This window comes from Marmota marmota, unplaced genomic scaffold, assembly GCF_001458135.2.
Source record: "Marmota marmota marmota unplaced genomic scaffold, marMar, whole genome shotgun sequence".
In the NCBI taxonomy this organism is placed as follows: Eukaryota; Metazoa; Chordata; class Mammalia; order Rodentia; family Sciuridae; genus Marmota; species Marmota marmota.
Genome location: NW_026000174.1, coordinates 10463625 through 10490345, shown reverse-complemented (window position 1 = coordinate 10490345; position 26721 = coordinate 10463625). Strand labels below are relative to the sequence as shown.

The following is a 26721-nucleotide window of genomic DNA, read 5'->3' as shown; positions in this document are numbered from 1 at the left end:
GGCTGGCCTTGAACTTGCGGTCTTCCTGCCTCAGCCTCCCTAGTTGCTGGGATTACAAGTGTGTACCACCATACCTGGCTATTCAGGTCTTTTTCTTCTCCACATTTGATGGTGAGTCACAAGATTTTTTTTTTTTTTCCTACCACAACAATCTCAGATTCCATGCCAAAAAAAAAAAAAAATAGCCAGTGACTGCCACATTATGGTAGTAGTCTCCCCTCTTTTTTTTTTTTTTGGTATACTGGGAATTGAAACCTGGGGTACTTTACCACTGAGCTAATCCCCAGCTCTTTTTATTTTTTGAGATACTCTCGCTAAATTGCCCAAACTGGCCTTGAACTTATGATTCTTCCACCTCTGCCTCTCAAATTGATGGGATTACAGGCATGCACCACCTTGCTTGGCTTGTATGATAATTCTACTCTCTTAGCAGCCATATGAGGGAGAAATTCTGCTCAGGAAGGAGGGGGAGGCTTAGCTTCTCTACCCTGGTTTCTCTTCTAAGGAGGTGAGAGCAGCTTGTTTCAGTGGAGTGAGACGCCCCCTCATGGAACTTTCCAACTACACTCATGGGAGTGCCAGTAGTGTGACCTGCCATCAGAGTGACTCCATTTTTTTCCTGATCTATCCCCAGTAGAACTTAACACAGTCCAGCATTTCACACTGGAAAATACAGAAATCACAGAATTGCTCTGTCACTGAACTTCATTTTTATGTCAGATTCTTGCCACAAGAGTAAAGGTGACAGAAGATATGAGGGGCCAGCCCCAGGTCTGGAGCCCCTGTAGCAGCCTCATTGAGGATCTTCTGGTCTCTGTAGGTATGTCTACATGGGTAAGAAGACCATCTGTCTGTCCAGCTCTGGCTAAAAGAGACTTCCAGCTGGTAGAACTGAACTCTACCATGCTACATTTTCCCAAGGAAGCTTTTAGGCCTAGAATGGTGAAGGGACTTGCTCAAGGTCACCTGAAACATCAGTGGAAACTGAAAGGCGAGTGACTCACAGAGATTCAACCAAGAGATTTTATTGCGGGGAGGCTGCCCAAAGGGGAAGAAAAGGAGAAGAGAGCACAAAAAGGAGAGGAAGAGAGCAGACAGCAGAGAGCGTGAGCTTGCAAGCTTCAGCTTAAGAAGGGTTGCTTGGTGACTTGGTGGGTGCTGATTGGCAGGGTGTCTCAGGAACGAGCGAGTGGTCACTGTGATCCTGGAGGATTGGTTAAGATAACTTTTGAATTTGGCACCCTTCTGCTTGGCGCCCTTTGGAGAGGACAGGGAGGGATAAGGGATTATGTGATGTTCTTCTCGTGAGAGGAGAACTTAACTTCAGCAGGAGAAACCCAATGGGGGAAATAAAACCAAAAGGCAAAGTCTCTCTTACACCCAATAGAAACTCCTAGATTGGAGTCTTAACATTTGGAAGGCTGGTTTTATCCTTGGCCTGTAGTTGAGTAGAAATAATCCTGAAGGAAAATTCAGACCGGGTTCTTGCCTTAGTGTGGAGGCTTACTCTAAGTTAAATGATACTTACTTCAATTTAATATTAGTTAAGGGCATACTGTATTCAAGGCACTATACTTATATGCAGTATAACAATAGGTAAGTCATTTTACATCCTGAACTTTGGTTTTCTCATCTATGAAATAAAGTACTTTCTAAGTGGCTTCTATCATAGCCCTATTGAGAGGATTAAATGGGGAAAAGGACTCTGCCTGGAGCCACTGAAGCATTGGTCACCATATTGGAATTTGTTTTCCTGCCCTCCTGCTTTCTAATTTTGCAGTACTGGGGATAGAACCCAGAGCCTTGTGCATGTTAGACAAGCACCGTACCACTGAACTACATTCCCAGGTCCTCTGCTTCTCTTTTCTACCATCTTCCCCAAAGGAGGAATATGCAAGATTCATCTGGGATTTCCCAGACATAACCCTGGGCCTGGCATTGGCAGGTGCTTAACAGAATTTGTAAATGTCTTAGTTTGTGCAGGCTGCTATAATAAATAGTACCTTATAGATGATGATGATGATGATGATGATGAAGAGGAAGATTTGGTGCTGGTGATTAAACTCAGGGCCTTGTGCATAGTAGGTAAGTGCTCTACCTCTGAGCTACCACCCCTTTCCTCTAAAGAATAGAAACTTATTTCTGACAGTTCTGGATGCTGGGAAGTCCAAGATGAAGGCCCGGACAGATTTATTGTTTGGTGAGAAATTGTGTATTATACAGTTTCCCATCACTTTAATGAAATACCTGATGCAGGCTACTTTGAAGTAAAAAGTGTTTTATTTTTGATCTGGTTCTGGAGGTTCAAGTCCAAGATTGGGTGGCCTCACTGATCTGGGTCTCTGTTGAAAGTGGCACATCTTGGCGGGAGTGCATGTCATAGCAAGGGCTCACATCTCAAGCCAAGAAGCAGAGAAAAAGGGAGGGAGAGGCGGTGGTCTCATAATTCCCTTTAAGGACATGCCACCAATGACCTCAGGACCTCTTATTAGGCCCTGCTCTTAAAGGCCTCCCCACTCACAATGGCACCCAGTCCTGGGCGACAGGCCTTTAATATGGGTCTTTAGGGAACATTCAGCCTCCAAGCCACAGAAGCTTATTTCCTGGATCATTTGCAGCCATCTTTTCACTATATCGCTTCTTGGGGTCTCTCCTGTGAGGACTCTAATCCTACTCACATGAGTTCCCTCAATCTAATCACCTCCCAAAGTGATCACTTTCAGATACCATCACAGAGGGGTTTAGGTTTCAACATATGGATTTTAAGAGAACATAAATGTTCAGTCTACAGAATGTCTAATGAAATCTGCTTCTGAGACCTAACATGATGTGAGCCAGAAGGCACTGGGAGACTGGAGGAAAAAGGGCTCAGTTTGAGGGGAGGGTGAGTGTGAGGACAGGGTCCACTGTGGATGGACAGGGTGGGAGTCACTGAAGGTGTGTGATGGTAAGTGGTGGGAGTGGCTTGAGTAAAGGTCAAGAAGTAGAAATCCTCTTGTACTATGCAAGAGACCTAAGTAGAATAGCAATGAAGAACAGAGACAGAACATCATCATCGCGATTTCTAACACTTGGTACTTCCTGTACTCCAGGTACTGTTCAAAAACTGTAGAGGGTTACCTTATGGAAGCCTTACAACAACACTTTGAGAGGTGGGTAGTGTTGTCTCTTACAGACAAAGAAACTGAGAGGTCAAGAAACTTGCCCAAGTTTGCAAAGCCTTTGAGTGGCAAAGTTGGAATCTGATCCCAAGCAGCCTGACTCCAGAATCTATGCTCTCTTTAACCTGACACCTACCATAAAAGCTAAGAACTTTAATTTGTTTCTTGAGCGAAAGAGAACATCGTGGGACTAGAAATACTTTACTTGTCAGGTGGCAGGAGTCCCTCTAACCTGTTTTCAGCCCTTTCTGTGTGCTGGGCACTTGGGATATCAAGAACAAGGCGGAGCTCCTCCTCTTTCAAGCATGCAGTTCAGTGACAGAACTGGAGGTGTGCTGGACTGTGTCACTCTGGTTTCTCCAAAGCCCACTGTGTGCCTCTCTTCCCCGCTTATCAGTGACATAACATTCGTGGTCTGAAACCCACACCGATGAGCATACTCACACCACAGAAATTGGCCAATGCTACAAATTAGTGCTTTCCCCCAAAGAGCTGATTCTGCCTGTGAACAACTGTAATCTGATGTCAAAAGTCTTCCTCAGGTACAGGGCAGCATAAAGGGGGTTTGGACTGATTCTGCTTCCTGAAGCCAAGAAGACAGAGCTTATGCAATGCTGAAGGCTGAGCAGATGTTTCCTATGAAGACGAGGTAGTAAAGGGCAGCCAGACAAAAGTATAAAATGGTGCCATGTATTCTATGGCTCTGTAAAGGAAACTATGGATGTGAAGGAGCGAGGTGACCTGTAAGTTACCAAAGGGTGTTTATTATGCAAATTCAGTACAAGATTTATAAAGTGAACTAACTGGGGTTGGTGAGAAAGTACCCTTTGTTCTTCAGCTGGCCTGCTCCCTAAAGGATTTCAAATGTGGCTTAACTGGGCTTTTACCCAACTCCCAGTAAAAGGAAGTCTAGGCTTTGGGGGAGGGACCTGGCATAAGGAAGACAATGGGCTAGAACACTTAACTGGAATATGTTGACAAAGGTTTTGAAACGCCCTGTATATTGGGGGAGTAGCAGGGCCAGATGCATTAGGCTGAGATACACTGCTCGTGAGCATCAGAGCCAGGCATTGCTACCTCAAAGCCTTTTTTGGGGTTTGTATCCTTTTTGGGGGTTGGCTGCTATGGGTACACAGTGATCCTCTGGCTTCCATGGATCAAATTTTCTCCTCAGGAGCTCCTTTGGTCCTTGTACCCCAGACTGGGCAACTGTGTCACCAGAGTGCTTCTACAGCTTTGCTTATGCCACATTGTCCCAAATGTTCTGAAGGAGACTGAGGGCACTGGGCTGTCTGGGCAGATGGAGCTGCCAGAGCCAGGACCCTGCAGGGCCTGGAAACCAGCCTCAGCCCCTCCTTTTGATGGGCCTGTTATCAAGGTTGTTTTGTTCTGGGAAATGATCACGGGGCCTCGTTTCCCTGCCAACCGCCTGCATCAGTCCTGAGCCCCCGGGACACAGGCAGACACAGATGGTCAGTGTGAAGAGACTGCGATCCAGGAAAGGGATGGGCTGGTGCTCTGGCCACAGCTGATCTTGGCCAAGCCCCTATTCACAGCAGACTGTTTCTGGAATAATTTGCAAAAGGAAGCTAGAATTAGGGTGAATAAATAGGCAATTACACAAATGCTATAACTTAGGCCACACCGTGGTTTACAGAACTGGGTGGTTATATCCTGGGCTACAGAGCTGGGCTGGGCACTGAGGTATGGCCAGCGGGTACCATGGCCACCCTGCACAGGCAGATCTGGCCCCAAAGCAGAATAGGATTGTGAGACTTGGTCCTTCCTAAAAGGGCAAAGGGCTTTGGGTGGTCCTGGGAGTGTGAGGTGAGGTCAGAGAGGTGATGATGTGGCAGCTGTTGCTGGCCTCCAAGCTTGCAGGGACCCTGTTTGGGATGGGTGTCATGAGGTGGTCCTGCTCAAGGTGCCTCAAAGTTCCCTCTAGCAGACTTCTGACTGTTGCTTTGCCTACATGGTCCATACCTGGGGCAGGAACAGAAATGATGAGCTGGCATGTGCCTGGAGCTGCCGCATCAGCCAGAATGAAGTCCCCCCAGTACAAAAGCTAAACTGAGTCCGGGTGAGGTCACTGGCTTCAGTAAGGGCAGCGAGGGGCTCATAAGCAGCACATCCCCACTCCAGTCCACACTCACCTGACTCCCTCACCCACGGCATGGCACCACCTGCATTGCTTTGTGTGCCTTCTTTCTCACATTTTTGCTAAGCAGATGGCTGAACTCAAGTCAGACGCAGGCACAATGAAACTGCACTGAGCACACCACCTGTCCCCCTGACGCTCCCCTGTGCAGTGGCTCTTTGGGAATGCACACTGTCCTGGACCACCCTCCCTGCCTGGCTGCCAGGTCTGTGCCAGTTGCTGGGCCTAAACCTCCTTGCTTATTCTGTCAATATCCAAGCTACCCTCAAGGGCCAGCTGGGCCACCCATAAAGCCCTGAGAAGAACTGTGCTTTTTTCCCTAGGTTCCCATAGCACTGTGTCAAGTTTTCCTTCTTTTCTGGGCTGAATGTATTTGTGGCTGTTTCCACCCTTAGGGCCCACACACCACATGCCCTATATGGCTCCTTAAATTGTATCCTCCTGGGACTCCTCCTCCTCCGCACAGCAGTCCACCTAACTACTTCCTGAAAGAGCACTCATTGAACTGACTAAGCTTTAATTGCCAGGCCCAGCTGGGAATTTCCATAAACCCCCTCATTTATGAAGGAAACAAATCAGAGAAGCTCAGTGACTTGGCCAAGGTTACACAGCAAGTGATGTAGACAGGATTTGAACCTAAGTCAGTCTGATTCAAGACAGGATTTTCTCTCTCCCTTATAAACAGATACAAAGTAATCATTATTTTTTATCATTTATTTGCACATACATTATTTCATTGATCCTCACAACAGCCCTGTGAGGTAGGTAGGGTTATGTATTACTGTTATGCCCATTTCACAGATGCAGAAACAGAGGTGGCTCAGTGAGGTGAGTGACTTTCATAAAGTCACACAGCGTGTTAGTGGCTTCACAGCTTCTGTACTTTCTCTAGTCAAGCTGCTTGAATTAGGAAGCACCAAAATGATGGAGAAAGGTATGGAGAAAAAAAAGAGCAGTGGTGACTTATGAGAGTTCTTCCTCAAATTGTTTTTCCTGTGGTCAGAGCTTCTGCGGCCTTTCTAAACTGGGTCTGTTTTGATGGGCTTTCTAGAGTAGCACTGGCCTGGTGGCTGGGGAACAGCTGTCAGAGACTCCTGGGTCCTCCTATAGGAGGGAATGGCCTTGTCCACAGCCAGCATCCTCTCAGGGTATAGCTATGGAGAGTCCCTTACTTGGCCCAGCTCCTGAGGTTGGCTGTGCCACCAGGCTGTGTCTGGGGGGTCCATCTCCAGTGGGCAAGACTCTGGGACTCCAAAAGCTTTAGGGATGCAGTTTGGAGCCCTGCAAGGTTTGTCACCCAAGGTGGGAAGAGTAGGGCTTTGGGATTCTTGCTTTGGATTGTACCTCACGGAAGCCCATGGTCTGGTTAGCGGCAGACACAGTACTTACTACATGGGAAGGCCACCTTCTTGAGAGAAATGTCTTACGAGCTGACGCTTACTGTAAGGGAAATGTTACAGATCAGACCACTCTTGGACTCCTTGCTGCACATTGCTCTCCAAGACCCTGTCTCCTTCCTCTGGATCTCCTCAGCGGTGACTCTTCATCTCCCAACTGGAAATGATGAAAAGGGATGCTGAGCCATGGCTGGTGGGGAAGGTGGATGAAGTGGGGATCACAAACAAGGCAAAGTCGTAACAAAAAGGCATTGGCTTGCAGAGCACTCGGGAGCTAACTTTGGTTCCCAAGACAGATCCCAAAGGGCAATCTGAATTCTGTGTAATATTTTCAGAATAAGTGTCTGGCTTCTTGAGGTGACTGTTTTGAAAGCAAAGATGTGTGTATGGGTGAGAAGGAAGGTCTAAAATCAAGATCTAGCACATGAAAACAGAAGGACAGATTTTGGCTCAATGTAGGAAGAACTTTCTAATAGCCAGCATTGTCCACCCATGGCAGTAGCTGCCGTAGGGACAGTGAGCTTTCTGTCACCAGAGGTATGTAGGCAGGCATAGGTGATCCCTTGGAGGTACTCAAGGACAGGTCTTCATCCTCAAATGTGCTGGAGTGTCCTAGGGGTTGGGGAGGACTAAACAACCACTGGATATTTTCCAACCCTGAGAATCCATATGTATTTGTTTTAGTGATACCTCAAATTTTGGGGAAAATGATTATAAGAGTTAAGCAACAGGCTGGATTACGAAGTGTCTTTTAGTATATTGGCTCCAGATATTTTATAGGGTCAGCAGCACATTTCTGAAGTCAGAAATCCCTAGATTCAGTCCCGTTGAGAGGGAAGTCCCTACTTTCTGAACCCTGCTTGGTGTTCACTCCTCGAGGCTGTGTCATAGCTCAACTCTTTCCTGAGTGGGGGCCACTAAAGTGTGCTGGAAGCACAATGCATTCCAAATTGGCTAAACATGGTTCCTCCTGGGCAAATAAGTCCAAGCCCCTGGACACATCCCAGAGAAAGAAGAACAGATGTGATGGGATCTCCTGGGCACTTTATGTCATGGGAAACTGTAGAAAACCTTTGCTTCTCATTCCACCCCTTTTGCTGCCAGGAACTTTTTTCTTTCACACGGGTCCATGAGGCACTGGCGACTGGTGCAGAGATGGAGTCCATGAGAAAACGTCTGCTCCTCTACCCTGACCAGAAAGTCCTCCTGTGGACTCCTTTCATTCACATCAGCCAACTCTTCCCTTGTCATAATAAATTGCCCAGCTCCAGCTCAAAATGGCAAGAAAAAGGTGGTTCTGTTCAGAGGACATGTGGATTCCAAAAGGTGGACTTTATCATAAGGGAATCAAGTCCTGCAATGCAATTAATGTAGATTAGTCTAGTACCCTGCCTCACCATTACTGGTGAGACACTCTCCAAAGCCTTGGCTAATATAGAGTTTCTTGGGAACCCCCTCTCCAGTGTTACTGGGATCTTTTTACCTGTACCGTATTAACCGAATAATCTTATTGTTCATAAAATCCAGAGCATGTGGGTGAGAAGAATCGATGCAGAAGCCATCACTCAGAGCAATTTTCAGCACCTCCTCCACGAAGACCTGGAAGCTGTTGATCTGCTTGTTGGCGGGCACCACCCAGAGCCTCTTAAGGTTCTGTTTGGTGTACTCCTCCTCGGGCAGGCCTTCCACATTGGCCACCCAGTCCAGAGTCAGGTGGTTGGGGTCCTGTAAATGGCTGGTGATGGAGGAGAGATTGCCATTGGAGCAGTAGAAGAGCTTGGAGCCGAGGAGTTTGAGGAAGAGGCAAGATGTGCTGAAGATGTTGGCATTGAAGACCTCCATGCTGGAGGACGAGAGGCTATAAATCTGGGGTGCCTCGCGCACAGTGAAGTGGACCGTCTGCACACGCTGCTTCAGTGTGATGTTGAGCATGGCGTTCTTCTCTGCCTTGGAGAGCTCCACCTCCTTCTCCTGCAGTGCCTCTATTAGGGGTTGTACCTGGTAGAAGTCAGCCTCTCTGCGGAGCAAGCCCATCTCCTGGAAGTCTTCAGGCAGGTCCAGGTGGGAAGTCCGCAGGAAGTTGAGGATATAGCGGAACACTTTGCCATCACGATCAATAAAGCAGTTGCCCTGGCTGTCCCTCTTGGTGGGCATCTTCCCACTAAACATGGCACCTAACATGGAGTCAGGGAAGCTGGTCAGGGTTGCCAGGGACGTAGTGTAAAGCTTCCCCCCGACATTCAGTGTAATGGGGTCAGACATGGCAGGAGGCTGGGGTGCCAGGAAATAGTTCTAGAGGGAGAAAATGAGAAATGACTATTACAACCCTATCTGGGTAGTCCCAGTTCTTAACTCCTTAATCTAGACCAAACTAATATGACTTGAACTTTAATTAATGAATTAATACTTGATGAATGACTGATTACTGTCAATTGTCACAATGTATAAAGCACATTAGATTCACTTGGGAATTGAGGGGAGAAAAAGGAAGAAAGACAGAAAGAAGGAAAAAGCAAGCAAGCAAGCAAGAAAGAAAACAACAAGAAACCCAAAGCCTTGTTCCCAACCCCTGGAGATTCTGTGGGAACATGGCCCCGGCACTGGTATCTTAAAAAAGTTCTCCTGGTAATTGCAGATGTTCATTGAGAATAGAGAACCACTACTGGCCTAAAGGAAGAAAGGAAAATGTTCCTGAACTGAAAGCTACACTACAGGCTCTTACATGTATTTGCTTACTTAACAGTCATATCACCTGCTAATATAGACAATACCATTATCCATCCCTGTCGTGCAGATGAGGAAACCTGCCAAGATTCATTCCCACACCCAGAGATGTGCAATGCCTTGGCAGGATTCAAACGCAGCTTCCTTTCTATGAAAGAAAAATGTGTAAATGCTTACTAGCCAAAAGATTGGTACTCTAGTATTTAACATACTTTGAAACATGACTCTGGGCCCAGTACTCCTACTACATCAATGTTCCCTCTGAATTTAATTATTTTTTCTTCAAGATTTTACAATGAATGGCTGTGATTAGTGCCACTTCCATCTACCTTCCTGACCCACATGGATCATTCAGTCCTCTGGCTTCCAAAGGACTATCCTTTTGGGACTCTGTCTGCTCCTGTGATAACTTGCCTTGTCATGAATATGCTCTTGGCTACTCCTTTCCTGTCATGATCCAGTTTCCCAGACTTCTCTGAAACTGATTGTAGGGTCAGTGCAAATGTAGGACTCTGTCCAGAACATCTTCCTGAATGTGTTATACCTATTCTTTAACAAAATCCCTCTCTGATCTCAAGAGTCTCGTGTCTAGGACTGGTAAGTCTCCTTCCACCTGAAATCTTAGATTCTAACTTCTCTTTAAGGTTCTGGAAAGCTTGAGATATATCCTCTCAGTTTCCAACTACTTTCCCCAGAGCCAGCCTGTGGAATATATTCAGCAATCTGTCACGAGGGTAGGGGACACCAAGAAGAATCAATCCCAATGCTGCCCTCCAAAGGAGCCCAGGCTGTTGGGGGAGATAAGAAACAGCGAACCAGGAGCCGGGGGAGTAGGCTGGAAAAGAATCCTAGCACATAAAGAACATCTTGCTGAAGATTGTGGAATGAGATGGACATCATTATTTAGCCTGGGTACATGTATGATTGCATGAATAGGGTGTCTCTATACCGCGTACAACCAGAGAATTGAAATGTTACCCTACATTTGTGTTTGATGAATTGATATGCATTCTGCTGTCATGCACAACTAAGTAGAACAAATAAAAAATATATATATATATATAAAAAGATTAAAAAGAACATCTTGCTAAACATATGTACTGTCCAGATGGGGAAACAGAGGTCCATGGCAGTGGTAGGAGCTTTCCCAGAGTCACCCAGTAGAGGTGGCAAGAACCTCTCACCATGTGTCTGCCTTCTGAAGAAGATGACTGCACTGAGACACCATTTCCTCAGAGAATGGGGGCTATGCTGAGTATGGGAGATGCTCAGCTGCCTCACCCAATTCTGGGGGGTAGGGAACCCCTTGTGAGTCCTTCCCAGTATAATGGGGCACTTTGGTATTGTAGAACTTGATCATCCCATTTGGAGTGTCTGAAGAGAAGCAAGCCCATGACAAAGTTACAAAACCGTCAACAGAGGCCTGGAGCAGATGGGCTGCGAGACAGTGGGGAGGTACAATAGAGGGGGGTGGGCAAGGGAGGCGGCAGCTGCTGGGGTGGAGGCTTGCTTTCAGATGCAGCAGCTGCAGGGTGTTGGGGCTCAAGCCTAGTTAGGCAGAATCTGGAATCAGATTCCAGAACCTTCTTTTTCCTCATTTCCCTCTTTCCAGGACTCTAGTCTCCTTTATCTCTTCTCCTCTCCAGATAATAATTTGCAAATTCTAGTTTTTAGTCTCTCTCGTGGGGGTAAAAAAAAAAAAAAAAGCCAAATAAACTCTTCCCTCTCCAAAACAATGAATTTCAGGCCCAGGCTCTGTGAAGTGGCTTAGCTCCAAGCAGGCCCCTGAATAAGGTTGAGCTGCCTTTCCTCATAGTTCTGCAGGCTGCAGACCCCACATCTCCTCCAGGCATGAGTGTTGAAGTGCTCAGGACACTGTGGATGGGTGAGGTGGTCAACAGCCATAGGACATTTCTGGGGATCCTTGTGTAGGTGCCCAAACTCCTGTTTCTCTACTTGGAAGAGCAGCAGAGCACCTGCTTTCCTGTCCCTATCATGACATGATGGCTCTAGTCATTTTTCTGGAGAGGCCAGCACAGAGTCATAGTCAGTAAGGGAAAAGGTTGGCTAGAAGTCAGGTCTCCTGTTTCTAATCCAATGTGCTGTCTCTGGTGTTCACCCCATACCTACTGAGTCACAGAGTTTCAGTCCCCAAGGCCCTGTGTTCTTGTCACAGGGCCACAGCATCCACCATCACAAACCCATAGCCCTGTTACAGAAGACACAATGACAGGAGGCAGGAACTGGCACCTTGGGCGGGGGTCTGAGGAGCTTCCTGAATAAGGCAGAGGGTTTGCAGTCAGGTGGTAATGAACCAACACTACTGAGCTACAGTCCTTCATCTGTGTCCAGTTATCTCCTGGCCATCTTTATCTGGATATCCCACAGGTACCGCAGCCTAATAAAATTTCTCTGCCCCCAGCCCTGCTGTGAGCTATTCTCACTCATGCAACTACGTGAGCCCAAGAGCCAGGAGGCCGGCTGATCTCTTCAGCCCGATGGCACCTTGACTCCGTCTTTATTCCTAGAGCTCCTCCTGCAAGAGCTCCTCTAACAGGAGCTCAGGTCTCATTCCTTCTTCCTCTACACTTGCAATCTCACTAGGCTCCCTACCTTCTGTCCATCCTCCATTCTGGTCTGCAGAATGACCATCCTGAAGCGTTACTGCCCACCCAAACTACCTTGCTCTTCCACTCACTTCCAACCCTGCCCCTCACACACTCCAGGTTTTGGCACTGCAGACACCACTGAGTTACCCTCACCTGTCCTGCTTTTGCTCTCCTATATCACCCTTTCCTACCTTTTCCAACTCCTCTACTGTTAACTTTTTTTTTTTTTTGGTACTGGGGATTGAACTCAGGGACACTCAACCACTGAGTCACATCCCCAGCTCTATTTGTATTTTATTTAGAAACAGAGTCTCACTAAGTTGCTAAGCACCTTGTCGTTGCTGAGGCTGGCTTTGAATTCACGATCTTCCTGAACCACTGGGATTATAGGCGGGCGCCAGAGCGCCCAGCTCCTCTGTTAACTTTTAAGGCCTAATCTAGGAATCACAATCTCTAGAAGACTGTCCCCGTATCTTCCCAAAGTTAAGGGTTCTCCTCTCAAGAGACTCCTGGAACCTTGTGCAGATTTTCTTGGCAGCACCCACCCCTCTGTCATTACTGATTTGCTTTGCACACAGTGTTCTTCCCTACTTCAGCAAAATGAAGGTCACTGGACATCTATATGAGGAAAAGAAAAGGAAACTTGCCAATTCTGGCACCATATATGAAAAATTAACTCAAAATTGATCATAGATTTAAATGTAAAACATAGAACTATAAATTTCTAGGAGAAGCCGGGCACAGTGGTGCATACCTGTAATCCCAGCAGCTTGGGAGGCTGAGGCAGGAAAATCACAAGTTCAAAGCCAGCCTCAGCAAAAGTGAGGCACTAAGCTACTCAGTGAGACCCTGTCTCTAAATAAAATACAAAATAGGGCTGGGAATGTGGCTCAGTGGTTGAGTGCCTCTGAATTCAATCTCCAGAAACCTCCCTGAAAACTAAACAAAACAAAATTTCTAAGACAAAATCTTTATGACTTTGGGTTAGTTACGCAAAGATTACTTGAATAGGACCCAAAAGGGATAAACCATTAAAAAAAAGGTGGGGGGACTGGGGCTGTAGCTCAGCGGTAGAGCACTTGCCTAGCATGTGTGAGGCCCTGGGTTTGATTCCCAGCACCACATGACACTAAATAAACAAAAGTATTGTGTCCATATACAACTAAAAATATTTTAAAAAGAAAGAAATAAACTTAGTAGCGTCATCCAAAAAAAAAAAAAAAAAGCAAATGTTCTTCAAAAGATACTGTTAAGAAAATGAAAGACTAAGACATAAACTGGAAGAAAATATTTACAAAATACCTATCTTATAAAGGATTAGCCGGATAAATATAAAAGATAATGTGAAAACAAACAACTCAATTTAAAAAATGTGCAGGGCTGGAGATGGAACTCAATGGCAGAGCAGTTGCACAGCATACACAGGGTCCTGAGTTCAGCATAGTACAATAAAACAAAAATTTAAATATGGGTAAAAGATCAAATACTTCATGAAAGTGTGTGTGTGTGACAAATAATGACACTGTAATAGTGACTACTCCTTTGCAAAATGTCCTTGTAGAGTTACTTCCCCTACATTTGCTCAGCATCTTGAATTTAAATAAAAGGTGCACCTAAATAATTAAGATATTAACTGCTAAATAATCTTTCTTTAGATTTATAGAACCCAGAAGATCTGGTAACTTTCAGTTTTTATCACAATGTGTAAGACAATGCTTAACTTGCAGAAAAGTAATGTGTTTGTTTAAAGAATTACAGGAACTAGTCCCAGGAGGCCCGGGATGATTGCAATGTTCTAGCCAAAGGAAAAAAGCCAAGCCCTGGATGCAAATGACCTGGTCTAGTACATAGTCTTCCTGCCTACTGTCCCTCTGTACTTCTTTTACCTCCATATAAAAGCCCTCTCATGTACCTGAGTTCCCACAGATGGTCTTTTTGGGGGGACAATATCTTCTTCCATCTTCTCAGGCTGCTGGCCCTTGAATATAAACCTGATTTCCTTCCCACCAACTCTTGTATCCGAGTATTAGCTTTTGAGTTGCAAGAAGACTGAATCTTGAAACAGTAACAATATGAAAAGATGTTCACCATGATTAGTCATTAGGGACATGAAAATTAAAACCACAATTAGACACCATGAGATAGGAATTGAGGGATACAAAGAGAGCACTGAGTCTCCAAAGAGAAATGTCTATGAACTACTGGAATAGAACAACTCCCAAGAACCCAGCCTGCATCCTTGCCAGAAGCTTGCTGACTGGCTGATGAGAAAGCAACAAAAACCACAAGATAACCACAAGGCATCTGTAGGAACTAAGATGCTGGATTAAAACACTCAAGGGCAATGGGCAAACCCAAGGGAAACTGGTGCAAAATTGTTTAATCCCACCCTGACTCCACCTCTAGTCCAGGCCCCTAGACACGCTACACTTTTAGTCTAGTTCCCCAGACCAAAGCAATGTGACTCACCCTGGCTCTTCCCCTATACTCTCAATCTCTAGCGTTACCGTCCCTTTATAACACGTCTTGTTTTGCTACTGATCACTGATGCGTCCTTAAATTCTTTTCTATGATGTGTCAAGAGCATGGAAGTTTTCTTTTTTCTTATTATTAGTTGTTCAAAACATTACAAAGCTCTTGACATATCATATTTCATACATTTGATTCAAGTGGATCATGAACTCTCATTTTTACCCCGTATACAGATTGCAGAATCACATCGGTTACACATCCACTTTTTTACATACTGCCATACTCGTGTATGTTGTATTCTGCTGCCTTTTCTATCCTCTACTATCCCCCCTCCCCTCCCCTCCCATCTTCTCTCTCTACCCCATCTACTGTAATTCATTTCCCCTTTCCCCTCACTTCCTCTTATATGTAATTTTGTATAACAATGAGGGTCTCCTCCCTTTACCATGCAATTTCCCTTCTCTCTCCCTTTCCCTCTCCACTCTTGTCCCTGTTTAATGGTGATCTTCTTCTCATGAAGAGCAAGGAAGTTTTAAAAAAGAATTTTTTTGTAGTTGTAGATGGACAGAATGCCTTTATTTTATTTATTTATTTTTACAGGGTGCTGAGTATCAAACCCAGTGACTCACGCGTGCTAGGCAAGCACTCTGCTGCTGAGCTACACCCCAGCCCAAGAGCATGGAAATTCTGAGTAGAAGTCTCCTCTGCCTCTGGAGAGATCTCGGACCCCCTTATGGTGATAACTATATACCTATGAAAATGGCTTATCTAAAAATCTGACAAAACCAAATGCTAATGAAAAATGGAAACTCTGATACGCTGCTGAGAAAGCAAATTGGTTCTATCAAGTGGAAACAACTGCTGTACAATTAAGTGATCCCATTCCTAGATATCAATCCCAGGGATATGAAGATATATATCCACACAAAAGCCTATATGTAAACTGTATATGGTGGCACACACCTGTAATCCCTGCTATCTGGGAGGCTGAGGCAGGAAGATTGCAAGGTTGAAGCTAACTTAACCCTAACCCTAACCCTAAACCCTAAACCCTAAACCCTAACCCTAACCCTAACCCTAACACAAACACACTAGTTCCAGGGCAATTTTGCAAGACCTGAGGGTGCAGCTCAGTGGTAAAGCACCCGTGTTCAATCCCTAATACTAAAACAAAAAGTCTGAATGCAGCTTTATTCATAGTTGCCCAAACCAAAATGTAAATGGTAAATACATGAACTGTGGTATATACATTCAATGGAATATGACTCAGCAATATATATTAACAACACACACACACACACACACACACACACACACACACCCTCCCACCCATATAGATGAATTACAAAAGTTATTACCTTAAGTGAAAGAAGCCAGCCTCAGAAATTTACATGTTGCACGATTCTATTTGTATAACCTTCTGAAAGTGGTGGCGCATACCTGTAATCCCAGTGACTCAGGAGGCTGAGGCAGGAGGATTGTAAATTTCAAGTGGAGCCTCAGCAATTTAATGAGGCCCTAAGTAACTTAGCAAGACCCTTTCTTGAATGAATAAATAAATAAATAGGGCTGCAAATATAGCTCAGTGGTAAAGCATCCCTATGTTTAATCCCCAGTACCCTCCCTCAAACAAAACCACAAAAACCTCCTGGAGAAAGCAGAAGTACAGAGACAGAACACAGCAGGAGGCTGGTTTGGGGAAAAGATGTTGGCTAAATAGAGGTGCAAGGGAATATTTTGAAGTGATGAAAATATGAAATATCTTGATGTTATGGTGGTCAAATGACTATATATTATCAAAATTCATATATACCTGAGAAGGACAAATTTTACTATATGTAAATTTTGTCTCAAAAAAACTGGGAAAAAAATGAAGGTAGTAAATTATTAATAAATCAAGAAATCAGTACAATGAAGGTATTGTTACCAGTCAAATATATCATAAATATTGCTGTGGAAGTTTTGTGGGCATTTGTGAACTGGATCATGACATCAAATATATCTGTACATCATGGGTTGTGATTGTAGGGGGCAGAAAAAACTACCCTCTGAAGGTCAGATAATTGACTCTATGAAATAAACTGAGAGTAGACAGATTAACAAGAGAAAAACCATTTTAATTATGTATATATGCGTGGGAAACCAGAAGGTTGGATGACTTAAGTCTCTACAGTGCCCTGAGCAACAGGAAAGAAAAGGGACTGGGGGGTTTCTGGGGAGGGTAGCCCTGAGAGTTGTGTGGAACATAAAGGTGGTACTGTTATGCAGATTAAGTCTTTCAGGTAATGAAAGTTGTCTAGGAACACCCCTTAGAAGAATGGGTGACAGCCTGTGACAGTTTGCGTGTGCTTCAATTTCTTCTGATTCAGTTAATCTTCCTGGGTTGATGAGATTCCTGGGAAAGGGACTCATGACAATTCCTTGTCTTTAGTCAGACAGGGATCTTCAGAGAAAACCCCTCCCTGCAGTTGGGAAAGAAAGAGGGGTGGCAGAGAGACCTTGGATCTCCCCAATTCAAAACACTCAGCATGCTGAAGTGCCATACTTTGGGGGTATTGTTTTCTGAATTCCAAAATGATAAAAGAAAAAAACAAAAACAAAAGTGGAAAACCACTGCTTGGTTTGTGAGCTGAGAGCAATGACATGTCTCATGTCTGCTTATTCACTGCCTAGAGTTGGTGGCAACGCAGGGAGGGGCTGTGTGAAACCGCGATACAAGAAGAAATGGAGAGCTGGTTTTACTTCCCAGCTCTCAGCCAGGGTTCCTAAAACCCTTGTAATGTCCTAGATGATAAAAGCTATTGGAACTTCTTTTGTTATAATAATTGGTTTTGTCCCGAGTTTCTGAAATAAAGGTGAAAGGAGAACTTTTAAATTCTTCCCCCCACTGCGATACTAGGTAATAAACCCAGGGCACTCTACCATTGAGTTGTATCCCCAGCCCTTTTAATTTTTTGGACAGAGTCTCACTTAGTTGCTGAGGCTAGCCTCAAATTTATGATCCGCCTACCTCAGCCTCCCCAATAGCTGGGATTACAGGCCTGGGTCACTGTGACCAATGAAAGGAACATCTTTTATTATTCATAACAAGCCCCTGTCATCCAATCAATCACACCAGTTTGTTAAAGGATTAGGGGTTGGTTGCCCAACAACCACCATCATGGGTTGGAAAACTTCACCCCCTATCTCCAAGTGAGTGACTAGAAAGTGACTTAGTTACTAATGACCAACAAATGATTTAGTCAACCATGTCTACATGATGAAGCCTCCACAAACACTGTTCCGTGTGTGTGTGTGTGTTGTGTAGTATTGGGGATTGGACCTAGGAGCATTCTTCCTCTGAGTTATTTCCCCAGCCCTTTTTAAAATTTTGAGACAGTCTTGTGAAGGCTCATCTCCTGCCTCAACCTCCTCTGGGATTACAGGCAGGTTCCACCATGTCCAGCTTACCTACCTAAAAACTTAAAAGCAGGGTTCCAAGTTGGTGAACACCGGGAGATGCAGGGAGGGCAGAGCACAGGGCATGGAAGCTGTGTGCCCTCTCCATACTGTGCCGGGTGCAGCTCTTCCATTTGGCTGCTCCTGACTTGTATCCTTCCATAATAAAACAGGAGTCTAGAAAGCAAGCTGCTTTCCTGAGTTCTGTGAACTGTTTTTATAAACTACTGAGTCTGAGAGGGGATTGCAGGAACCTTGTATTTATAGCCAGATGGTGTGAATCACAGGTGACAACCTAGACTTGGAATTGGCCTCTTAAGTGGGGGCAGTCCTGTTGGACTGAGCCCTTCACCTGTAGGGTCTGTGCTAACTAAGGTGGGACAGTGTCAGAGAATCAGTAGGTATGGGGAAAGTCCTACACATGTGGTGTTGGTGTGAGTGTAAATAAAGTAGTTTGGGGGAGCTGGGGTAGATAGATCAGTGGTGGAGTGCTTACCTGGCATGCATGAAGCCCTGGGTTCCAATCCCTGCACAGTGAACATTCCACCCCCCACCATTTTTTTTTTGTTTGTTTGTTTTAAGAGAGAAGAACTGAATATCTACTAAGCCTTTTACTATATCCAAGGCCTTTGCACTCAGCAACTTTTGAAGTCTTGAAATGCAGGTAGGTGCCAGTCTCCCTCTAGAGCAGATGAGAAAACAGACTCAGACTGGTGACTGAAATGACCTCCTGAAGCAGCCTTTTTACTGCTCTGCAGCTCACTTGTCAGGACAAGGGGTACCATCTGCTGAGTGCCAGCTAACACTTGGTACCTTTTACTTTTAAAAATTTTTCGTGCTGGGGATCCAACCTAGAACCTTTGTACATGCTAGGATTGCACTCTACCACTGAGCTATAGTCTCACACCTATTTTAATTAAAAAAATGTAGAAAAGCATAGAGAACGATTCTTTTGTGTTAGATGCTTTTCATGCATTACCTCAGTGTCTTCACAGTCACACTCTGAGGTGGATACTTTCAGGGTCCAGGACAAACCACCACCCAAAATGGCTGCAAGAGACCAAAATATGCTACCTCCTCTTTGGCATATTGATCATTTCAAGATGGTTATTTTCAGAAACTGCAAACACAGGAGTAGCTCTGAAAATCTTCCCCTTTGTTAAGGAAATTCACTTCTATACAAGAAGCTTTCATTAGCAAACCTATGTGTACAAGAAGAGAACTACTCTGAGACAACTTATCACCCGAGAGACTTATCTGCCTAACACACATTTCTTCTCCTCACCTTCCCATAATTTTATCTCAAAATCCTTAGAAGTCCCAAGCCCCTCTTCCTTTCTTTTGCTCAGGATGATGAATAAACTTCAATGACCTGCCATTTCTTTGAGTCTGCTATCTGTGAGGTGTGTACACATGATTAAAACGGGCTTTTGCATGTTAATCTGTTTTATATCGGCCAACAAGCCAAGTATAAGGAAGCCATCTGTCCTCCTATTATCATCTCCATCTTGCAGATGAGGAAACTGAGGCTCAGAAAAGGAGACTACATACCCAGTCAGGGGTGGAGTTGATATTTGAATCCAGATCTGAGTTCAACCCTCTTCTCATTTCCACAGGACCTCCAATGTGAAATGCAAGCAAGAGATTCACATATCCCCTTTTTATCTAGTTAGACTAGACTGGGGTCATTCACTGCTGGCCAAGGACTCTGTTCACTTGCATCAGAGGACAAGATCCCAGGATGGCCCAGAGTCCCTCTATAGCTGACATAAGGCAAGTCCACCAAGTTGCCTAAAGCTTTCTACTTCAACAGCAACCCATGACATTAATGATAAAGCAATAAAGCACAAAAAGCCAGGTTCTTTAAAGTTAGATTTGAAAGGGTGAATGGGAATGTAAACCAAACAAGGAAGTAGAAGTTAAACCCCACCACTGTGTGCATTATTTTTCTTAAGGAGACGTTCCAAGAGGTAAATCTAATGTTCTAGTCTGCCCCTGGACTTGAAACGAAGCCGGAAAATCAGCACCATTTGCCTCCCTGAGAAAACCACCAGTGTCAAACCAGATTATAGTGCACCTGGCATGGAAGGGGGAGGCCAGGGTGCCTGGGCCTAGAGTTGCAGCTGCGATGGGAGGGTGTCCAGCTTGGCACTTTGGGAAGGGGCAATTTCATCTAGGGTCTGAAAATTGCCATTTGCAACCTCTAATTGTGCCACAGAAAATAGAAATCTTTGAGACAAGTTGTCCTATGGGGAAGGGTGTCCAAGATATTGTTCTAGAGATTACTACCATGTCCTGGCACCCTCAGTCCTTGCAGGCCTTATGAGAGAAATTGCTAATGCTGAGTGCCTAATGTGCAGCAAAACTGGTGCTGGGTGCCTCATATATGTTAGCTCCCAAAAGTTCCATAACACTACTTCAAAGAAAGTATTACCTTCACTTTACAAAGGAGAAACTGAGGCTCAGAGAGGTCAGGTAACCTGCCCAAAGCAGTGGCAGAGCCAGGATGTCAGCCTAGGCTTGTCTGACTGCAAGACCATTATGAACAATGTCACTCCTCTTTGGGCATTCACAGCAGGGGCCCCTGAAGGTCTATCACTTGTACCCTTCCTTCTTCGTGCCAGATGCACTCACACCTGCCATCTCAGACTTGATTCTGACCCACATAAAGACCAAGGGGCAGAGAACCAACATTTCCTGAGTACTACGACAGGCCCTGAGCCAGGTGAGACATTTTCCTGTAGATTATTTCATTAAAAAGCCACACTGATGCTATAAGGTAGGTATGATTAACATCCCAGTTTTTAGGATTATAAAACTGAAGCCCAGAATAATGAAAGCAGCTACTTAAGATAACAAAACTAGAGGTGACAGATTTAGAATTCTGAGTGAGACCCGGGCATGGTGATGTATGCCTATAATCTCAGCAACTTGGCAGAAGGAAACAGGATTGCAAGCTCAAAGCCAGCCTGGGGCAACTTAGTAAGACTCTGTCTCAAACAAACAAAAAAGGAATTCCAAAGTGAGGTCTGTCTAGAGTCTGTGTCCCAACCAGTAATGCAAGCTATGGTATTTTATTAAGAAGCATAAACAGAACTTGAATAGAGACCCATGACTATTTCTGAGAGGAATACAAAAGATATTAAAGTTGTACTTCTAAAATTAATTATAGGGACTGGGGATGTAGCTCAATGGTAGAGTATTTGCTTGCCTCCCTTACATAAGGTCCTGAGTTTAATCTCCAACACTACACATACACACACAATATACACGTGTGGTTGTTATGCTGTCCTAACCCAAATCCCAAGAGTATTTTTTTTTTATTAAAGACAAAAAAATTAAAATATGAATCTGGAAGAATGAGTGATAACCCCAAAGAATCTCTGAAAAAGAGGCAACATCTTAGTGTAATACATTAGATGACAAAACAATGACATTCAAACTGTGGTATTAGGACACTAAAAAAGAGAAGGAATTTTATAATAAATGTGAAGAGACTGGTGACAATTCTTAAAAAAATATATTTTGATCATACAATAACTCTGGGAGCCAGGCAGGAAAGGCCACATTATCTTTATTTTACAACCTGAAATAAGGATGAATGAATCATTTTGCCCAGCGCTTCATATGCATTCTTCTTGGTTTTCGTGGTGCTGGGGATCAGACCTGGGGCCTTGCACATGCTAGGTCTTGGGTGCTCTACCATGGAGGTGCATTCCCAGCCCCTCCATGCGCATTCTTGACTTCAGAGTCACAAACTGTGGGAGGATCCAGATTTGGATACCCTTCAGAGAACAAGTCCTCTGTGGCAACCTGGTGTCTTCTCCAATCTGTCTTCAGCAGGCAGCTAAACTAAGCCACAGAGGGTCTAGCCTGTACACTCATGGAGCCCTGATATAGGCACAGGTTCCTTCTGTGCAGCGTCCTCTTTCCCTCCATTACCGCCCACTTCCATAATGAACTACATTACTTACAGAATGAAGCTACTTCAAATACAGTTTTCCCCTTGCACCATCAGCGATTATCAGCTGTTGTAAAATAATAAATCTACTAAGTAATGATAATTTTCTCTCGCTCCATCATTTCCTGGCTCTCCTCACTAAGGAGCCTAGAAATAATACTCAAGAGTCCTGAGTACACCTGGCCCTGGATTTTTCTTTCTATATATCCTCTCCTACACCCCTCCCCACCCCCAATCCCCAAAATCAGGGCTTCCTGGAGAAACTGATGATTTCAAGACTTTGATAGAAAAGGATCCAGGTCAGACTACAACATACCTTACCAAAGAACAAAAGGGAGAAAGAGAGGGGGAATGAGTGAGAAAAAAGTCATTCTATAAAAAAAAAGAACACCAAATAATAAATATAAAGGGAATGATAGAATTATTGTTTTGCAACCCTCGATGCCACAATTTAGGCAAAAATCATCAGTGGATGTGATATGGAAGATTATCGGAAACACCCAATTTTACAATTCCTAAGAATCACTCCACATATTTATTTATTAATTACAAGAGAGTCAAATTTTGGGCTGGGGTTGTAGCTCAGGGGTAGCACGTGTGAGCCACATTGTGAGGCACTGGGTTCGATCCTCAGCACCATAAATAAATAAATAAATAAATGTACTGTGTCCATATACAACTAAAAATTTTTTTTTTAAAAAAGTAAGATTTGCAAAGTGTAGTGATATGTATGTACAATCCTAGATGCTGGGAAGGCTGAGGCAGGACTGAAAGTGTGTGGCCAGTCTATGCAACTTAGTAAGATCCCGTCTCCAAAAATAAACAAAACAACAAAAGCAAATAAGGGCTGGGGATGCAGTGGTAGAGACCTTGCCACCCTGGGTTCAATTCCGAGTACCACACACACCATACAAAAAAGAAAGAGAAAATTTTATCCTTGCAATGGAGACATCAGGTTATCATGACCTTAATCGATAGAACAGCAAAATAATCTGAATCTAATCATCAAAGAACTAACCAAACAGATTCAAACAGGTGGAGGAGCTCTGTTAAGATTCAATGGATTGCTAAAAGAGATACAATCAGATATAATACGTGAATCTTGACTAGATTTGATTTTTAAAAACCAAAGACTTACAGAAGATACTTTTCAGCAATTGGAAACATTTTAGTCTTAACTGCTTATTAGTATTACTGACTTGCTATTTTTCTCAGGTAGGATACCAGTAATTGTGGTTACATAGGAGAATGTCATCAGGAGACCCATGTATGCTGAAGAATTCAGGGGCCACGTGTCAGCATGTCTATAATTTGTTTTTGTGATGGGTTCTCACTGTGTTGCCAAACTGGTCTCAAAATCCTGGCTTCAAGTATTTTCCCGCTTCAGCGTCCTAAGTACCTGGAACTATGGGGATACCTTACCATACTTGGCTTGGGGGGAAAATAAGTGTATACAGTAAAAGCAAAAGTGGCCAGGTGTGGATTAGTGCACCTAAGTGAAGGGCTATAAACTTTTCTGTAGGCTTAGAAATTTAAGAAATATTTATATTTTGAGAAGGGTAAAGAAAGGAATATCTGCCTCATAAAACCACAGACATGAAATTCCAGCCAGAGTGCCAGACCCCAATGAATAGCCAGAATCAATAAATTACAGATTTGTTATTGCTACTAAGAAGCATTTTCATCCCCAAATGTTGCTGCATTTTGGAGGCTGACCAAGCCAACCAGGGTTAAGCTAAAATGGCCCAGAATTGGAAGTTTTAGAATTTAAAGTTGGGTGATCTCTCTAGATGGACGCACCACTCACAGAAACCTCGCCACTGGACTGCCTGTCTGCCACACCAAACCCAGGCTGGGGAAAGAGGGCTGCAGAGGCCTTGTTCCTGAATCCAGAGTCTGCTACTGCAGCAGCAGGAAACTCCTGCCATGGCTTTCACTCAGGATGTTCACAGAGAGGGTCACTTTTGGGCCTCAGAAATGTTGAGGATGGGCAGAAAGAACCAGTGGGGCTTTGCAGGGTAGAGGATAGTACATAGTTTTTGGCCTGAGCTTGTATGTGAATCGGGTTCTGAGGCTTGGCTTACTGTGTGGCCCTAGGCCACTTCCTGGGCAGATAATGATGATCATAATCACTACCATAATAGTAATAATAAGAATTAACATTTACTGAGCAGTAACTACTGTGTTATGTATTTCAGTCATGTTAATCTCTCTTAATCTCATAGGTAGACACTATTATATCCCTGCTTCACAGGTAACCATGGCAGGCCCTGTCTTTCTTCTGCAATTTGGCATCTGCCATCCCCTCTGCAGGTTCTGGGAAGGAAAATCTCCATTTGCCACACCTCTCAACTGGGATTCTTCCTCCTCTTTAACTTCTGAGCATTTTATTCTCATTCCTTACAATAGCCAAATAAGTAGATGGTTGCTGGGCCTCCTTATTGAGGTTAGGAATGTTCCCTCTGTCTCCAGAAACCCACCCCAGGCTGTCACCTACCAATAAGAAGATCTAGTCTCTCTTGGGTTCTTAAAACTTATTACAGATGGTGATACACACCTGTAATCCCAGCTATTCAGGTGGCTAAGGTAGGAGGATCACAAGTTTGAGGCTGGCCTGGGCAACTGTCTCAAAATGAAAAAAGGGCTGAGGATGCAGCTCAGGGGGAGAGCACTTGTCTACCATGGATGAGGCCCTGAGTTCAATCCATAGTACCACACTTTAAAAAAGAAAAATTTTTTAAAAAATACACTCTTGAATTTTCAACTTGGAATCTAGGGTATGGGGAAAGGACCAGTAGATCATCTGAAAGTAAACGCAAGGAGAGTTCCCACTATGTAGCAGAATGAACAGAACATGGTCAAGTAAATTTCAAGGATGTCAATGCTTAGAGTGAATAATGTGCCTTCCAATAAACCAGAGATTTCTCCATCTTACTCAGTTAGCCCACTAGGATAAAGACTCTCACTTACAGCCCTTGGAACTATGTAGGGACATTGCCCTTTCTATCCTACACCCTACAGCTACATCATTAGTCCCATTTTGTAAGGTCTGTATTGCCCCACTTTTTTTTTTTTTAAAGACACGGTCTCACTAGATTGCCTATGTTTGCCCAGGCTGGCCTCAAAACTTGAGATACTCCTGCCTCCCCTTGGATTACAGGCATGTGTCAGCATGCTCAACTCCAGGCTGTATCTCTAAGCCTACAGGCTGCTTCCCAAGGCAGACACAAGGCATCTTGGAGTGAGAAGCCCATTAGGATAGGGGAAGGGGGAAACCTGGGGTAGAAGAAAGACACCTGACCTGGCAAGACTGCCCTACTTGCACAGCAAAATATTCTTTCACCTGGTGCAGGGTCCCAACAACCACCATCCCCCATCCTCTTCTAGAATTTTCCTTTGCACTCTTAGCTCACTCTCAGGCTTCACCTTGTGGTTTTCCTCTAGCATAAGCACCTCATTTGAACCATTCTGTCCCAATGGCTTTCCTGCTTCTTCTAACAATGATAATTTTATAAACAAAGAGCTTTCCAATTAGTCTCTCCCTTTCATCCTCACAACACCATGGCTTGGCATTCTGAAGAATTGAGGGACCTAGTCCTGCTGAACAACCTGTGAAAGGCAGGTCGTCAGAACTTTTGTTTCCTCTCTGCCACCCACCCCAGGCTAAACCTCTGCCTCTCTGGAGTACAAGAAAAAAGCAGGGCCTCTGGAGCAAGGACTCCTGAGTGTTTGGGCAAGTCGCTTCTCCTGTGTTCCTCACTTGTAAACAGATATGATGACGTCTGGTCTTTACAGGGTGTGAGAGCTGAATGAGATCATGTGTATGACGCACTGAGCTCAAGGGACGGGCTCTTTATTTCTGGTCACAAGGAAAGGAAGGTGTTCTGTATATCCACAGGCCCTGGCTCACACCAACAGCGCTGCGCACCCTGGGCTCTCCAGAGCTGGGATGGGTCCCTTTCATCTTCGGGTCCCTGCTCGTTTCGCCAAGCCCCTCCACCCTGTCCAAACAGGCTCGCCTCGCCGGTTTTCTCAGCTCTCACTCCTCAACCCGTGACTCCCTCCGACCTGACCTGAGACCTCCTCTCGCTTAGAGACCCCGCCCCTCCTCGCCCCACCTTCCAAAGACTCCTCCCACAGCCCCGACCCTCTGATCCGGGGTTTCCCACCGTCACCTTCCTCCTAGCTCCTCCCACCAGCCCCGCCCCTCTTTTATAGTTCTATTCCCCTGCCCCCGCTCTCCTCTACCCGAAACGCGCCCCTCCCCCCGCAGCCACTGGCATAGGCATCCCATTTCACAGACGAGGACGGCGAGGCTGGAGTAGGTGACCTTCCATGGTAAGACGGGTGCCCTAATGGACACGCGTCCTTCACCGTGGGTCTCGAGCCCCCCGCCCCGGCCCGCACCGCACCCACCTCCTGCCCTCGCTCTGCAGCCTCCCCTCCGCGGGCGGCCAGCGCAGCTTTGCGAGGAGGCGGAGGGCCGGGGCCCAACCCAGGGGCGTGGCGGCTCCGAGTCTGCGCGCCGCGCTCGGGACTTGTAGTTCTCTCTGCGCTTCTCAGGGCCCGGCGCACTGGGCGCGGACTCCATCTCCCAGAAGGCGCTGCGAAGGCCGCCCAGCTTCCCGCCCCGCCCCTGCCGGCGCACAGGCCGGCTGGTCTTAAAGGGGACGCAGCCCGAGTGGCGGCTCGCGGGGTGGCCCCCGCTCGGCTCCGCCCTTTTTCCCGCACCTCGCCCCTCCCCCCGCTTCGTCCCGCAGCCCCGGGGCCGCGCCGCCAGAGTCCGGGCTGGCCCTCGGGG

General features: G+C 45.3%; 1 protein-coding gene across 2 annotated transcripts in view; it reads right to left on the bottom strand.

The window, feature by feature from the left end:
- Positions 1 to 7875: 7875 nt before the first annotated feature.
- The window catches only part of Kctd21 (potassium channel tetramerization domain containing 21), a 22338-nt gene continuing 3492 nt past the window's right edge, over positions 7876 to 26721 (bottom strand). Inside the window, exons 1-2 of one of the 2 annotated variants that reach the window (XM_015477365.2) lie at positions 26337 to 26385; positions 7876 to 9008 (exon numbers count right to left, since the gene is read on the bottom strand). In XM_015477365.2, the coding sequence (XP_015332851.1) occupies positions 8196 to 8978 (783 nt within the window). In that variant the 5' untranslated portion in view covers positions 8979 to 9008; positions 26337 to 26385 and the 3' untranslated portion in view covers positions 7876 to 8195. Of the gene's footprint in view, positions 9009 to 26336; positions 26386 to 26721 lie in introns of those variants that run through there. The other variant, XM_048788000.1, reaches the window with a different exon arrangement.